This window comes from Hypomesus transpacificus, chromosome 17 (genome assembly GCF_021917145.1).
Source record: "Hypomesus transpacificus isolate Combined female chromosome 17, fHypTra1, whole genome shotgun sequence".
Taxonomy (NCBI): Eukaryota; Metazoa; Chordata; class Actinopteri; order Osmeriformes; family Osmeridae; genus Hypomesus; species Hypomesus transpacificus.
In genome coordinates this window covers 9,596,725-9,613,599 of record NC_061076.1, presented here as the reverse complement: position 1 = coordinate 9,613,599, position 16,875 = coordinate 9,596,725, and the positions used below count along the sequence as shown (strand labels likewise).

The 16,875-nt window shown below is 41.2% G+C and overlaps 1 protein-coding gene across 8 annotated transcripts in view; it reads left to right on the top strand.

Annotated features, from left to right (window-relative positions):
* Positions 1-16,875, top strand: part of cep112 (centrosomal protein 112) — a 206,211-nt gene that overhangs the window by 91,930 nt on the left and 97,406 nt on the right. For 7 of the 8 annotated variants that reach the window (XR_006957363.1, XM_047037685.1, XM_047037687.1 and 4 more), the window contains 2 exons: positions 7,718-7,777; positions 12,535-12,614. Coding sequence is in view for 7 of the 8 variants with exons in the window: in XM_047037685.1 (XP_046893641.1) it covers positions 7,718-7,777; positions 12,535-12,614 (140 nt within the window). In the remaining variant the exon portion in view is untranslated. The remainder of the gene's footprint in view (positions 1-7,717; positions 7,778-12,534; positions 12,615-16,875) is intronic. The other variant, XM_047037688.1, reaches the window with a different exon arrangement.

Sequence of the window (16,875 nt, the reverse complement as noted above, 5' to 3'; positions counted from 1 at the left end):
TACCACACTGCCTCTTTAGAGTGAGTCACACATAAAAAAAAAAAAACAATTAAATCAGCTTGCAGGTATTTTCTCATTTCTGTATTTTCAGCCATTTAAAACAAATATTTCAGATTTCAGCATTCCAACGCATTTTCAGCAGGAAATGCCTTTTCTAGTTCAACTTCTTCTTATTTCTTCCGCGCCACCTTTCAGCGCCTTCAAATCTTCAACTATTAAAACCGTTCAACTTTTTAAAAATTCAGCAGTTTCATGCCATGGGGGCTATGACTTTTCATGGGTTTCCAATGGAGTTTTCTTTTTAAATCCTTTCAAACTTCTTAAAACTTCTTCAACTTCCAAATCCTTCTTCTTCCTAAATCTTTCAGCTAGAGCCACCATTTAAACTAAAACATGTTGACAAAACCCTAAACTATTTTTACTTAATTCAGCTTTTTGATATCTATTCAACTCTTTTCAATATCACTGATTATGTTCCATTACTTTTTCAAACCGTTTCTGAGATTTCTATGGGTGTTTACGAGAAAGCCCTAGAGTGCAGACTGAATCCCTTAGAGTGGAGGGGAGCTTCGGATGTTGTTGAAAAGATTGTTGAAAAGATATTTCTAGTTTGCCAGCATTGCCACAATTTTCGCTCTTCATGCTTCGTTTTTGGATCAATAGATAGCTAATTTTGTGTAATAATTCGTAATAATTCCTTCGTTAACAATTCGTTACACAGTTAATTTGTTAATAATTTGTTACATTAAATATTACTCCAAAATGATTCACACCTTCACAAAATTTACAACAACTAACATATCATTTCTGCATTATGCATGTAGCAACGCTAGTGCTAAACAACTATTTAACTGGTCGGCTCCATGACGCCGGGTAAGTAGCTAGCTTTTGAGACTTCTCACCAAAAGACCGAAGGGGAAACTTCGAGTACTGCAAGTCGCTCTGGATAAGAGCATCTGCTAAATGACTAAATGTAAATGTGAGTAAGGTACCTAGCGAAAAGTAGCCTCAACTTTCCTCGACTTATAGCTACGGCACTAACGCTGAAGGCTAGCTGATATAGCTGTCGGTCTTACTAGAACGGCATATGTATGCATTGTTGCTAACGTGTGTTGACGTTGTGACTGTGTGCATATGTGAGAAAGACGCATGAGTGACAGAGAGACGGAGGGAGAGCAGGGGAAAGGAAATGCAGCTGAACGAATACGCTGCGTGTTTTAACCTAAATAGCGATAAAAAAACGTTTTTTTAACGAAACGCAATATGTGGCGGCCGGTGTTGATTCTGTGGCACACCGCCACACATTAGTCTATGTGTGGGAAACACTGCTCTTACACAGGTGATTGGTATTAGCTGATTAGTGGAGACACAAGACAAGCTATTCAGTCAACTCGTCTCGTTAAAAGACTAAGAGCACCACAACACAACTACTGATACTGCTATATCTTATGCCACAATACACCTACTAATTCTGATTTCTGTATTTTCAGCCATTTAAAAAAAATAATTTCAGATTTCAGCATTCCAACGTATTTTCAGCAGGAAATGCCTTTTCTAGTTCACTATTGTTTTTCTGTTTCTCTTTATTATTATTGTGAGAATGCTGTTCAGCATATTAAGGTTTTTGTGCAAATTATTCTCCCTTTAAAAGTAATGGTTAATCCTTTCAAATCAATAAAAAAGCTTCCTCCTCTTTCAAACTTAACTACTTCAGCATACTTTCAGCTAGAGACACCATTCAACCTTTAAAATGTTCACGAGACATTCAGCTTATAACTTTCTACAAAATGTTCACTATTTTAAGCTTTTTTAGCATGGTCAGCTATCCCCATTCAGGTTTTCAGCATTCTCACTGCTGTTTTGCAAGAACAGCCTTTTCTTCTCACAATTGTTTTTCAACTTCTCAGTTCTTCCGCCGTTTTTTGGCCTTTAACTAGTCCTGCATACTTTCACCGATTCCAACAATTTTTGTATCAAAACGTTCAGCTCCTTCAGGAGCTGATGGCTATGACTTTTTATTTCTCACTTTTATACTTTTTAAAGAATTAAGGTATTTGTGCAAATTATTCTCCCATTAAAAGTAATGGTAAATCCTTTCAAATAATTAAAAAGCTTCTTCCTCGTTCAAACTTAACTACTTCAGCATCCTTTCAGCTAGAGACACCATTCAACCTTTAAAATGCTAACAAGACATTCAGCTCTTCCCAAATGATTCAGCTTTTTTCAAATATTCAGCCAATTTTGATCGTGACAGTTTTAAATACATGAAAAATTTAGCTCCTTCTTGATTTTTATGATTGAGCAGCCAGCAGAGTGGCACACTCTGCTGGCTGCTCTTTTTCTGATATTCAACTAAATTGTCAAACAAATTCCTCTGACGTTCATATAGTTTAACTTACAGAAACAAGTTATACCTTAAAATGTAGGAAAACGTGTCATCTTTCAGCCAATGTAACTACTAAAGAGCTCACATTTACAGATATTCAGCCATGAGCCCTGAAGCGAGAGCAGCCTTTCAAATTCTCTCACTAACTTCAATGGAGAGGTGGGTAAAATTCGAAAGTAGACGTGTTTTTAAACTGCCGGTAGAGTCGTATTTCTGACCGCACAGACATATAAAGGACATGTCTGGTTTCGGGAGAGTCTTGGGTCTCGGAAAATATAACTTGTTTGAAGTGTGGATTCCAGCTAAATGTTTTATTCTCTCTGCCGAGCTCGTTAGCGATCACAGCTGCGCCATCACCGTGGCAACCAAACAGACACGCACCATGAAAGCAGAATTGGGTGACGTTTTGGAAACTGCCAAAAAAACTCATAAAAAACTCACCAGGGACAACGACAACATCGGCAACCCTGCACTATGAATTATTATTTTGATGTCATCTTGATGTCACTGTTCTGGATCCTTGGCTCGCCGGCGAGCCAGAAACGCTGCGCCCCCCTCCCTCAGTGAGAACACACTCAGTTCCCAAAAATATTTTTTTAGACGGCTACACAAATGATACATCATTGGAAAGCTACGATTCTTGTGCTTCCATTGAAATAAACCAATTCAAGCTCAACTCGCAACAGTAAGTACCGTCAACGTCTTTGTCCGGTAACATTTCCATCAACAATGCCAGAGAAAAAAGTTTGACTTACCTACCATTACTTCGGAATGTTCCAGGTATGCACACAACCCATCAAAACCTCTTCTGCGTAATTCCCAAAGGTCCAAAGTATCTAACCATGTCGAGTAATTGTCCAAACAGTGAATTATATCCACACATAGCCACGGTCTTGTTGCTTCATTCTTCCTTTGCCAATTATTTTATTTTCAGTCTTCCACAAACAATTGATCATAGGACATGATTTGGGTGGAGTAGAAACCCGTGGATAATCTTAAAATGGCCGCTACACTCAGAGCTTTTTATCAACATACTGTATGAACCAATAAGAGCTTCCATGCCCCGCTGACAGCCCTCTAAAGCCAACCAGGTCTGTGCGTCCCGCCCCCCCCTGCCCCCACCCCCCCCGCCCCCTCTACACGATTTTTTCTAACTGGCTTCGACTGGCTCTGAAATGAGCTAGTTATCCTTGAAGCTTAGCGCTAGCTGTAAATGGCGATACCCCATATGCCAGGTTTTGTGGAGCCTTCAAAATAAAAGTCGATTGCGCAATATGTCAGTGTTCTTTGTGTGCCAATCCTGGGAATCAGATAAAGCACTCCAATGTGTTCATGCTTCAGTTTTTGTGTTTCAGTAATACTAATGAGGGATTTAGCTGTTATATATGATAGTTCTAAGTACCACCTTTCATTAGAGATGACAATTATACCTTTTTATCCTAAGAATTTGACCTTGGTGAGAAGGGTCATTCTGGAGTCTCCAAAAGGCCCTTTTAGAAAATGCCTGGATGTACTCTTATAAAAACATGTGTCAAATATGAATATATTGTGGTATCATGTTTGACTTTTGATCTGAATTGGGTAAGGCTGTGGACCTGTGGTCCAATTCTGTCTTCCAGCTAATACCTACCACCTCTAGGCCTCTTCAGGCCTGTGTTTTCAAAACAAAATCTAGGCGGAAATAGAAACTTTCACTTTCCTTGTGTTCAAGCTTCTATGTCTCAACACCAGTAGGACTGACAGGGGTCCTGACAACAAGGAACATAACTTCAGAGTGTTAGCTTTCAAAAGAGTCAATTTACATGCATCTACTCCAAATGGTTCAAGAACAGCAGTCAATTTACTTTGGGTATGCTGTTTAGGCGTTTTTAGGCACATTTAACAGGTTTCAGAAGAGGTTAAGTGTCTGAACAGGACATTAGAAATGTTGCCAGTCTGTTGCCAATGACCAACGGTCATTCCAGTGTTGTCCTCTTACCTTCAAATTCGTTCAACCCAGATTTAAGCAACTGGTTTTCTGCTAAGTTTTCACATTTTCCTGCAGCTCATCTTTCTGAAATGTTCCCCTTTTTGTTTAGCATTTTTCTTCTTCTTTTCTTCTGTTTTCTGCCTTCATCTTGCTCCAGGTCCTTTCAAAAATACCTTTCACATCAGTATCTTCCAACTGCCAGTACTTTTGCATTTTGTTTCTCTTTTCTGTACTTTTCTGCCTTCATCTTGCTGCAGGTCCTTTCTAACATACATTTCAGGCCTTTTGAAACTCCAGCAAAAAACAATTTCGCTAAATGTTCAAATTTTTATGCATTGTTTCTCTTCTTTCAGATTTTTTTCACTTTGTTTAGCATTTTTCTCCTCTTTCCTGTAGTTTCATGCCTTCGTCCAGCTCCAGCCCCTATTTAAAATACCTTTTGGTCACTTTGAAGGTTCAGGTTATAACTTTCTAAAATAAAAATAAAAAATCTGCTTTTTTAGCATGGTCAGCTATCCCCATTCAGGTTTTCAGCATTCTCACAGCTGTTTCGCAGGAACAGCCTTTTCTAGTAATTATTATTGTTTATTTTCGCGCCCCTAAGGCTCAGTCAATATTTGGACTACATACACAACGTCGATGTCAAAAGATTCATCTTGGTCACGATTGCGTTGGTTCTATTGGGATTTATGTTCCGTATCCCGGTTTAGGTTTTAATTACGTTTTTGTGGCAGAAGTGAAGCTAACAATGGCTAACTTGCTAAACACAGTCACTGACGCTACTGACATCACTAACATCACGAAATATCGCGTGACTACTGCTATGGAAGAATTCGAGTGGCACTGTGTAGATCCGTATAGTCAAGGGATATGGTTTTAATACAATTTCATACAATTACATATGATTAAACAAAGCTTTGCTGATCAGTCTCAACGAAGGAGGTGCTATCCACACAAATCGTTCGCAACAGTGGCAAAGGACAATAAGGAAAGGTCCCCCTTATATGAACAGATACCAGATGTTAATAATCAATCAATACAGCGGTCATCATGATTGGTCAGCACTGGTCAGTGACAGTTAAAGACAATAAAAAAACCCAGGCCAGTGTCCCATGTTGATGTAGTTTCTACAAACAGGATGCCTGGCTTGGCCATCTCCTTGGCCAAAAGGTCAGGTCAGCTCTGCCCAACCCCCAGACCTAACTAAGACCCTCTGGATCTTAGTTAGAGGGTCTTAGTTAGGCATCTTAAAACAACACCATAAATACCTTAAGACAATCTGAGTGTCCCTTCTACAGCGTAAACCACATCACAGAACCTCAGTTTCTGTCTATAACAAAGGAACTTGTTACTTACTTTTTACCGCTTAAAGAAACACAGATATTGTAACTATGTCAAAAATTGCCATCACACTACCTCTAGCAGAACATTAGCTTAGCAGCTCGTTAACTTCTGGGAGATAGCTAGGCTAAAGCCCAATTTATACCTAGGTCGCAGACACTTTTGAAAAGGTCACCGACAGAAATGGCGTCACGTCGACACTTTTAACCGTCGCTTGAAAGTGTTGCCTACCAGGAGAAATTTCTACTGGCGCTGATGTCATCACATTGTGTCGCGCAAGTGTGATTGGCTAGATAGACGGCACGCATTGTTGACTTCATTGTTTTGAATTTTCAGTGAACGCTCAAAGGCTGTTTACGATGGAAGGAATAGAGGACAGATTGCCGGAGCAAGTTAGAACATATCCACACCTTTATAATGCCTCTCAAAATTAGCTACAGCCATTTTTTCCTATCGATCAACTAGGCTACAAAGCGTTAACAATGTAATAATGGCTATGAATGCAACGGTAAAATGATTCTGTTTACGTCTCGCGAACCTTGAGCACAGGCGACTGTTTGCCGAAGTATAAATGCAGCAGCCTGGGCGACACTTTTTTTTCTTTGTCTGCAACCATTTCGAAAGTGTCGGCAACATAAGTATAAATTAGGCTTAATTGCTTTACTGCAAGGCAGCTGCAGAAAAGCCACAAACAAAGAGGCCAGGGTGATAACTATTTACTAATTTTACTTTGTGATATGAAACACAATTGTGAAGTTTAATGTACAATATAAGCTGATATAAGGAAGTAGTTACATCTACTTTCGGAAACAGTAGTCTACTATTTCACTGAAGCATTAGCATCATGACATTAGCCTCTGTTTCCCAGGCAACACATACTACAGCAGTCTATGATGCATCTGTTTTCAATCGTTAAAATAAACATTCCTCACAAATACATTTTCGTTGTAGGATTCATTATGACATTAGATTACCAGTTAACGATTTGTGAAATTATCTTTACCTGTGGTTTCAAACCAGTTTAGCTCACTGCAATGCTGTACTGTACTGTAGCCTAGTCTAGTAGCTAAAAAAACATCTCCACAGCTGTTTACAGTACATACAGTAGGAAGTCAAACGGGCATGTTTGGCACTACCCTTACTTAAATCAAAAGTCTTTCAATAGGTGAAACTATCTGACTAGTGACTACTAACCTAAACTCCATTGCCACAACCTAAACTTGGTCAATCTGTTCATGAAAATAATTCATTTCAGCCTAGACCGTACAACGGAAGTAACGTTAAATCGAATTCAACCAACGCAATCGCTACCAAGACAGTCTAGTAGTAGTAGTAGCCTACAATTTACTTTTCAGTTAGCAGATGGTACTATTTGAATCGCGATTCCATCTGAGATTGTGACTGCTGGTAACGTTGTTGTTAATATAAGCTTCAAAGGGGGTTCTTTATTAATGAATGAATGCAATATGAGTAGGCTAAATGCCTGGAAATATCACGAGAAGGGAAAAACTTACAATGACGTTTAAGTCATAGAAAATTAGGTACATTTTTACACCGGTCAGGCAAATTTATTCGTTTTGATTCAACTGAGGTTGCTGATCACCATTCCCTCTTGCAGGGGAAATGAGAAAACAACTATTTCATTCTACTCTTCACTCTTAGTAATTTGAGTTGTAAATGAGCAGAAAAAAATATGCTTTTAAATCTATGTAATCTTTATAAATAATAAGTAGGCTATGCAATTTTATATAAAATATACAGAAATATCAGTTGTAAAATGTAGTTTAAATACGGACCCCTGCAACCAACGCAAGCAAGCACACCCTACAATTTCCCTTAGAAATTGTACCCTCTCTAGTTGTGGATGTGTTGCGTGTTTGCTATGTGTATGCATGCGCTCCGTTTAATTTTCCAAGAAAAAACAAAGATAATATGAACCTGTAGATAAATAGTCTGACCAAGGCGTAAAAAAGCGTATTTTTTATTTTATGATTCTGTCCATGACTGTTGTTTTTCATTAGGACCAAGATATCAAGCTGCAGCAGGAGAAAGCAGAACTACTACACGATACTGAGAAAAAGGTACCACCATGCTTTCTCACAAACCTGAAGATGCATCAGAATAATCCATGAATCACAGAGTCGGTAAATAGTCCATATACAATATTATTAAGAGGATGAGCTGAGTAAAACATGCATCTTCCTGTACAAATGAGGAAAGACAAGCTTGACATTGTTCCAGCTATTCCATACAATATACACAATATACACTGCTGAGTACTGATGAATGTGGTAGCCTAACACCCAAATATCTGTGTAACTCAACCCAAGTAACGTGTTATTCGGGTCCATTTGAAATGCTCTTTGACAAACAGACCACGGTCAAGTGGAGATGAAAACGTGGTCTAAAGTCAATGGTGCGTTATTCTGATGCTATTTTAAGGGCGCAAGCTTGGCTTGTGCGCACTGCTGGTGAAGCCAGGGTCTTTTCTCTGCAAAGCTACATACATTGTTTTGATTTATGGTGTGTTGCATTTCTTCAATGATTATAAAATATTTTCATGAGAAATCTCCATGTATGTGAACTTGATTTGTAAAAGTTGTGGCAATTTCCTCCCACCCCTGTTTAACCAAAGCTAATTTGGGTGGTTTTGTTTCTCGCATCTCCATCAGAATCAGAATTCGGTTTATGTAGCTTGTGTTACACAAACACGGAATTTACTGTGGCAGGAAGGTGCAAACATTAAACATATACGGGTCTTAAATTTTGTAAAAAGTACAATAGTTAAACACATTTTAAGAACTAAACAATAAAAAAATATTACAATTTAAATATGTATATATATAATAAGAAATTGAATGAGCAGCATGAAGGGGCAATTTAGCGCAATGAGAAAAGGAAAACTGCTCTGCCTTTTCCATACAATGTCACTTCTCTATCTGTTACCGACCTGACTACTACGTCGGTCTCCTCGTCTGTGAACCGCTCCTGGCGTGCGCCTGGCAAATCCGCCGTTATAATAGCAATCCGCCATGGAACAAGCGCTGCTCTTAAAGGGAATGTGAGATGACGCTCTGATTGGTTTATTGCACGTTACGCCCAAACCACACCCATTAGTAATGTAGCTACTTCAGACAACCCTTTTTAAATTTGCGCCAGGCGCAAAGTCATTTATCCTGCCGGCAAAATAGCAACCAAGCTGGAGTCCCGCCCACAAAGTTACTTGCGCTTTGCGTTTTGATACTTGCGTCTCAGATCGTCAAAATAGGGTCCTATGTGTGTAACAATATATATTTTTTTAAGATAGCCATGCTACAATGATTCAACCCCTTTATAATATTGTTGTTTTTAAACATGTCTGACAGTTTTATGGCCTAAAGTGGAGTTGAAACGTAATTAAGCCTTTGGGAACTCTATAACGATCCTTCATTTGCTTCAACTATGATGCATATATAAACCCCACCCATGAAGGTATTCAAGGTTGTAATCATGGGAAAGACAAAGGAGCTTCCACAAAAGCTGAGAGGAGACTTTTTCATCACACCTGAAGGGCCTTGGTTATAAGAAGACGACCAAAACATTTAATATTGAGACACCATTGGGAGCATTATAAGGAAGTTTAAAACTTATGGAACAGCTGTAAACCTGCCTGGCCGTGGAAGAAAGACCAACATTTCATCAAGGGCACTCAGTCAGAACAACTAAGAGAACCCCCTGTTTATACAATACACCTACAGGATTACCTGATTAAGGCTGATACAAGTGCTTCAGTGGCAACTATAAGACAAGCACTGAATAAACAAGGACTTTATGGCCGGACTCTTGACCACAAAGAACATCAAAAGTCGAGTACAAAATGCCAGAAGGAATTTGGATAAGATTACAGTGTTTTGGGAGACAGTTCTATGGACTGATGAAACCAAACTGGATCGATTTGGACATATGGACCAGCGGTTTGTCTGGCGTGTGAAAGGCTAGGGTTATGACCAGAATAATACCATCCCACGGTCAAGCATGGAGGTGGGAGATGATGTGGGGCTGTTTTTCTGCTGAAGAAACTGGCAATCTTTATCGTGTACCTGGTATCATGGATTCCCAGAAATACCAGGCCATTTTAAAGAGAAATAATGCCTTCTGTTGACAAATTAAACCTTGTTGATCATTGTTAAATATTTTGGAAACTGCAAAGACAGCTCGGGTCCAAGACGGATCTGAGAGACCGCAGATAAAGTGCAGCTAGTCTGGGTTGTTATATGTTTTGGAAACTGCAAAGGCAACTCGGGTCCATGACGGATTCGAGAGACCACAGATAGAGTGCGGCTAGTCTGGTTTGTTATATGTTTTGGAAACTGCAAAGGCAGCTTGAGTCTTAGACGGACTCGAGACACCGCAAAGACTGCGGCTTGTATTTTGTCTTCTTACATTTTTTTTTAAATGTATTTATTTTTATTACTTGTATCACTTGTATTATTGTTTTTATTATTATTGTTTTTGTGTAAAGCACATTGAGCTGTAATTCTTGTATGAAATGTGCTGTATAAATAAAGTGTTATTATTATTATTGGACTTTCCAGCAAGACAATTACCCCAAGCACACCTCCAAGTCAACCAAAGCTTGGTTGAGAAAAAGATCCTGGAGTGGCCTTCTCAGTCACCAGATGTAAATCAGATTGAAAATCTTTGGTAGGATTTAAAGAAGGCAGGTGCAGCACGGAAGCCACCAAACATCACTGTGCTAGAGGCTTTGGCACATGAAGAATGGGCAAAGATTCAGAGAGGTGTAAGAAACTTGTCACCACTTACCGAAAACGTTTGTTTGAAGTTATAGAAGCTAAAGGATGCCCCACAAAGTACTGAAGATGGGGGTTGGATAATAAGTGCACATGTTAAAAATAGTTAAATATTTCATTTGAACTTCAGAGTTAAGTCAACTTCTGCTGTCAAAATAACTCAAATATCAAAAAAATCTTTTTAGTTGAATTAGTTTTTTCTGTCATTTATTGTCATAATGTTTAATCAACATCACTATAATGTATTTTTAGGTGAGGGGGATGAATATTTCTGATTGCAAGTGCCTGTGTCTCTTCTCTGCACGTGTTTATGTGTTTAAGAACAGTGAAGAAAACTGAGGACAGTGATGGGAGCCTAAAGAAGACAATAAGTTTGTTGACCTGTTGTATAGTGTCTTTGATTGCTCAACCCTAAGGCTAGGGTTAGGGTCGGGGTTATGGCTAGAGTTGTGGCTAGGGTTGACCCACACTGTTGGCTCCTGTGCTCGATTTTATACCTCATTTAACCTCTGACCCCCTCTCCCAAAATCCATCTTCAAAGCCAACATTGTGTCATAAACCAGAGACAAATGGACAAGGAGAGAGAGAAGTCAAGAGTGCCTGCTTTATGAGTTGGTGCTGTTTGGCGTCAGTGGGGTCTCGGCAGGTGAAGATTGGGTTATAAGATCTTGAACCCCCAAACACCTGGACCATCTTCTGCTTCAAAAGCCCTGGATGAAGGCCAGTCATAAAGTGTGTGCGTGTGTTGGTGGTGGTGGGGGGGTTACAGGTAGCCTGGCTGCCAGCCCAACTTCTCCCCGCCCCCAAAAAAATTTGGTCCGGAAGTTGGGTCTGGAGGGTCTCGTATTGGGGACCAACTACAGAATACCAGAATCTGGGCGAACCAATTAAATTGCCAGGGCGGGCTTTATACGATGATGGACAGATGATCAACAGTAACGTAATCACCCACGTCACAAAAGAGCGCTTAAGTTGAATTCGTTTTGAACAAACATGGCTACCGCTGGAGATCTGGGATGTTATGATTCTGCCATCGAGTCTGTTTTAGAAGACATCGACAGCGCATTAATTTTGAAAGAGGAACAGAGAGACGCAATCAAGGCATTTATCGATGGAAAATATGTTTTTGCCGTCCTTCCTACGGGATTCGGTAAAAGTTTAATTTATCAGCTGGCCCCGATGGAGTTGTAATCCTAAACGGAGAACTTGTTCGTATATGCATTGCCCTTTATTGTTTCGCTCAAAAAGGTTGACCGTGTGAACAAGTACTCTCCCTACCCTTAAATTAATTTTACAACACCGGCAAAAATCGTTTGTATTCATTCTTCAAGCATACTTCAAGTCTGCTTGTAGTTTAGTTCTGTTGACAACAACTATGCGGTGCTTAACATACGTCACATACTCTGTTGCTCTGATTGGTTGTAGATCTATCCAATTGAGCGAAGAGGCATTTGTTTTCCAGGCTCGTTTGAAACACGCCCTGTAGTCAAAGCCCAACGGAGAGTTATCAGACTCATATTCTGACTAGAATTATGAGTATGACAACGTCAGGCTAGGTTACAGGGGGCCTGGCACATCTGGGCTCTGGCTGCTGTATACCTGGGGTTGTTCCAATAAGGCGAAGGTAAGGTCCATTTCAGGTTTAGATTTGGTCTAGTTTCAGGACATTGTGTTGACTTTGAGAGACACACAAGTCTACACACCCATGCCCATATTGCGTTTTTCTATCTTGTGCCAGAGGGCATCAGGCAAAAATAGGTCCCCGATGATGATGAGATAAAAAGTCACCCAGGTGGTGAAGGTCATGGGGCCGAGAGTCTCACTGAGTGATGTGTTATCTCTCTTTCTTTCCCTCCCTTCCTCTCTTCTTCTTGCCCTCCCTCCCTCTTTCTCTTCTTCCCTCCTTCATTCTCTCCCTCCCTCCTTCTCTCTCCTTTCCTCCCTCCCTCCTTCTCTCGCCCTCCTCCCTCCCTCCTTTTCTCGCTCTCCTTCTTTCCCATCCTCCCTCTCTCCTTCCCTCCTTCCCTACTTCCCTCACTCTTTTACAGGTGCGTTCCCTCCACATGGAGGCAGAGAAGGAGAGAATGGAAGCCAGGAAAAGGATAGCGAAACTTGAGGAGTCCCTCAGGTATGCCCATAGTTAGATACGTATGCTACCTGATGCTGTGTTCTTACTAGTCCTGAGCCCTCACAGTGACAGCACCCTATGTGTTTCAACAAACAAACACTGTAGTATGTGAGGAGTGGTGGCTGTAAGTTTGTCACATCTTTCAGATGTAGAGTTATTGGTTGTCCCAGGCATGGCTGGGGGATCCTAGCAGACCTACAGGAATGTGCTGGTGCCTAGGAGATATGGAAGTACTTTGTGTGTGTGTGTGTGTGTGTGTGTGTGTGTGAGAGAGAGAGAGAGAGAGAGAGAGAGAGAGAGAGAGAGAGAGAGAGAGAGAGAGAGAGAGAGAGAGGCAAAAATGACAAGCTTCACATTAGGGCATGTTCTCTTAAACTAGTGATCAGATACCTGGGCTTTTCTTTCGTGTTCATTGGAGAGGAAGAGAATAATTTACTTTAAGGGGGTTTTTCTTCCCCTTTCCGTGCCCTTTTCTTTTACTCTTAACACCCTCCCACCCCATCCTTCCACCCCCTGCCATCTATCCCAACAGCGTGATTTTCATAAAACACTGCAGCCGAGTTCAACTACTTAACCACTAAAAAACCATCCCCCCCTCCCATTGGCCTAGTCTGATTATGTCACCGGGAGCCCTCCCCTACAATGTTTTTGGTTACTGCTGGCTAAATTACCGGAGTTGTGTTTCCTCTCCAGTCCACCCAGTCCCAGGGGCATCCCTCACAAAATCTGAGACCCTGCGGCACAAACCAATTTATGAACTTCTGGAATGACACGGCAACCTGATTTATCTTACCACACACACACACACACACACACATAAACCACTCAAACACTCTTTTCTTTTCTTCAAAACAACAGTTGACCCCTCCTCTCTTCTCTGCTCTCCACCCTTCTGTCTTCCTTCTTCCCCCCTGTACTCTGCACTGGGGTCCAGACCTACAGTACCTTGCCGGCATACATTCCTGGCCAGTAATGAATACCCAACAATACCACAGGTCACACACTGATTACAGTCTCTCAGACGCATGTCAAAATGGGTTCCGCGCAATTAAACGCAAAGCTCAGCCCATTCCAAAAGACCTGAACCCAGGCCAACAGCTTTCACACTCTGGTGCCTGTTGAGCCATGTAGGGCTATAGGGGGTTAGTGAAAATCACTTCTGCTATACAGAGAATGGGGATTTGGCATCTGCTGTTATCCTTATCAGTGGTTAGGGGCATATAGGTGTTTTTGACATATTATAACTTATGTTTATCTGTCTTTTAAAATGGATCTGATCCTGCGAGGGTTGAAAATGTTCTTAGTCAGCCTTACTTATAAGGGGGAATTTGATTGGGGAACAAGTCCCGTTCCTTTTGGGGTAAACTGGCATGCATGGATTTGCCTTTGAAAGTGCGGTATGTACTGTGGAAAATACTAAATGACATTCAACGACTGTTTTCTTATTGTCTGTCAGTTGGCCCCCCCAGCAAGGATACCGAAACAGCAGACTGATCTGTACATAAATCATCCACCCATCAGTAAAGAGATGCTTGCTCTCTCATTAGAGTTAAATAGGGAGAAATGGCAAGTGTAACATGGATGCTTAGCTAATTAAGCTCTCCGTCTGACACACACACACTCACTTACACATGCTGGTGTGATGTCTGCTACCTGCAAGCTGCCGTGGCAACACTGACAGCCCCTTCAAGGCGATCCAGGAGAACTTCAAAGTCAATTTGAGATTGCACACAAAGTTTGTGTCTGTGTGTGTGTGTCCGCACTTGTTTGGTCTGATAGGAGAGTTGGGAGGATAAGAGATGATATTAAACTAGTTTAAACTGCTCAGCGGGCCCTCCCTGTGCCATATGCTGTCTGTAAACTATAGACTGGTGAGACATCTTTGAGAACTGAGAACAGTTGTGAGTACAGGTGGTGTCTTTCCGGCGTCTACAATGTTTGGAATCAGCTTGATCAGCATTTTACAGTCGAAGAATGCTTTTGTGTAGGTGCATATGTGACCATTAGTGTTTTGGAATATTGGTATTTACACTCTTTTTGAGCAAGTGTTAGATTTGTATTTGTGCTAAGTTTGGTTTGTTATCACAGAGTTTGAGGGGACATGCCAAGGGTAGGTGAACTGTGAGGTACACTTGTATTTTCTCCAACCAGTCTGTCTTTCCGAAGAGAAAAGATCTCCCTACACCGCAATGCAAATTAGCACTGCATCATCTGCTTGATATCCACATCCACGTTACTATAGCAACGACATAAAGAACCACAAAGCCGTCGGAGAAAGAACGTTTCTCTTCCCCCTTTCATCCGTAGTGCCTCAGATCATCAGAGAACGTTAGAATAGAGATGGCGAGATCGGGATGGAGAGGAGGAGTGAAAGAACCAAAGGGTTAGCTTATTTGCCGAGCTGGCCTGCCTTCGCGACAATGACCTCCAAATTACAATTCAACACCAGCAGATATCAACTTTGTGGGTAATGAAAGAAAACAAGTAACAATGTCATGAAAAACGCCAATACACCCCCACCCTCCCTGCACATTGTTGTGTTTTCTTCTGGATTTGGGAATCTGGAATCTCTTCCCAACCCAGCCCCTCCACATCCCTTTATCACTCACCTCCCAGTTTATGTAAAGCAGGTGGGTTTTCAGGTGTGCTGTAGAAGCCATGGGGTGGTGGAGGAACTAGGAGTGCTGACCAGGGATGGAAGAACAGGACGTAGTGGTAGTACAGTATGGATCTAGGAGAACACAGAGGCCTTCAGGAGTCAATAGGAGAGGTCCCTTGGAGGCCACATGCAAATATCTGTTTTGAAAGGGATTAGTCACCAACTCAATACTATAGACCTGACCAGGTCTGAATTGCAAGGGGTTAGTCCACAACTAAATAATTGGTACTGGATTTGACTTCCAACCAACAAAAAGTGTGTCCCCTCTCACAATTACAGAGCACAGATGGGATCAAGACCAAGACCTGTCAGACAAAGATAGGCACAGAGTCAAGTGATCACTTGAGAAAAAAAAACATTTGCACATATACAACATGATGACCATATCAATTAGTCATTCACATCACTAAGTACAATCCTGAGAACATACAAATAAGGTTCCACGTTCTTCTCCTATAGTTAAAACCCCCATCCCCCTCTCCCTTTCTCTCATACCTTCAGTCTTCGTTCAGAAACCAAATATCCGACCACTAGAACAGCTATAGCTGTTTTTAAATTGGACATATTTGCATGTGCATTTTTCAAGTCTCAGAGCTTGCTTTTACCTCCTCCCCCCTCTCTCTCCCTCTCTCTATTTTTTTCTCTCTCTCAGGGGAGGGGGTTGAAAAAGCAGTTTCATGCTATTGAGTATTTCAGTTTTGCATTTGCTCTCTTTTTATGTGTTCTCCCTTTTTCCGGGGCCTCTTTGATGTGATGGATTCGTTATAATTTTTGGGGGATGAGCTCACAGACGTGCACGTGCACACACAAACAGACACTGTCTTTTCTTCTGGAACAGTCTGGAAACCATCCATATGGATGAACATCCTATTTCTGGGTCAGCTTGTGTGTGTTTGAGTGTGAGTATGTGTTTTAGCGTATTTGCCTTGTTGCTGCATTCCAATCAGAAGCAGCACATTCTGTTTTTATGTTGAATGGCTCATCGAAACACAAGATAACTTACAGAGCTATGGAATGGTCTGTTTATGTGCTTGTGCACGTGTGTGTGTCCGTGCGTACTTGTGTGTGTTTGCTCGGCACAAAGTGTCATGTGGTTTCTGAGGTCTGAAAAAACTTGATCCCCGGACCTCCTGTCTAGCATGTGGTGAGGCTGGAAGCTCCCTCCTCCTCTTCTAAAGACAGTCGCTCTCTTCCTCTCCTCCTCTTTGAGAGATTAGAGAATTTCCTCTTTGGCTAAGGGCACGTCTCTAATTTGAGTGTCAGCTCCTTCCACTTCTCTGACCAAAAGCCATTTAAAGACACTGGGCCGCCTAAGAGCTGCCCCCCCCCCCCCTTCTTATTTTTTCTTATTTTCTACTCCTCCCTCTCCACTAGGCTTCCCTCAATCTTTTTCTTGTCTGCCCTCTCATCTCACCCCCTAAGTCTGTGATTGATGGTGACAGACTGTCTGCAGCTTTTTTATCTGTTTATACACACAAGTTTGAAAAGTCAAGTTTCTTCTGGTTCATTCTTGTGCTTCTAGTAGGACAATATCCCTCAACCTGGACCTCTCTACAGTCTACACACTAAGACCCAATCATTCCTTTTAGTAACATAAGTCAA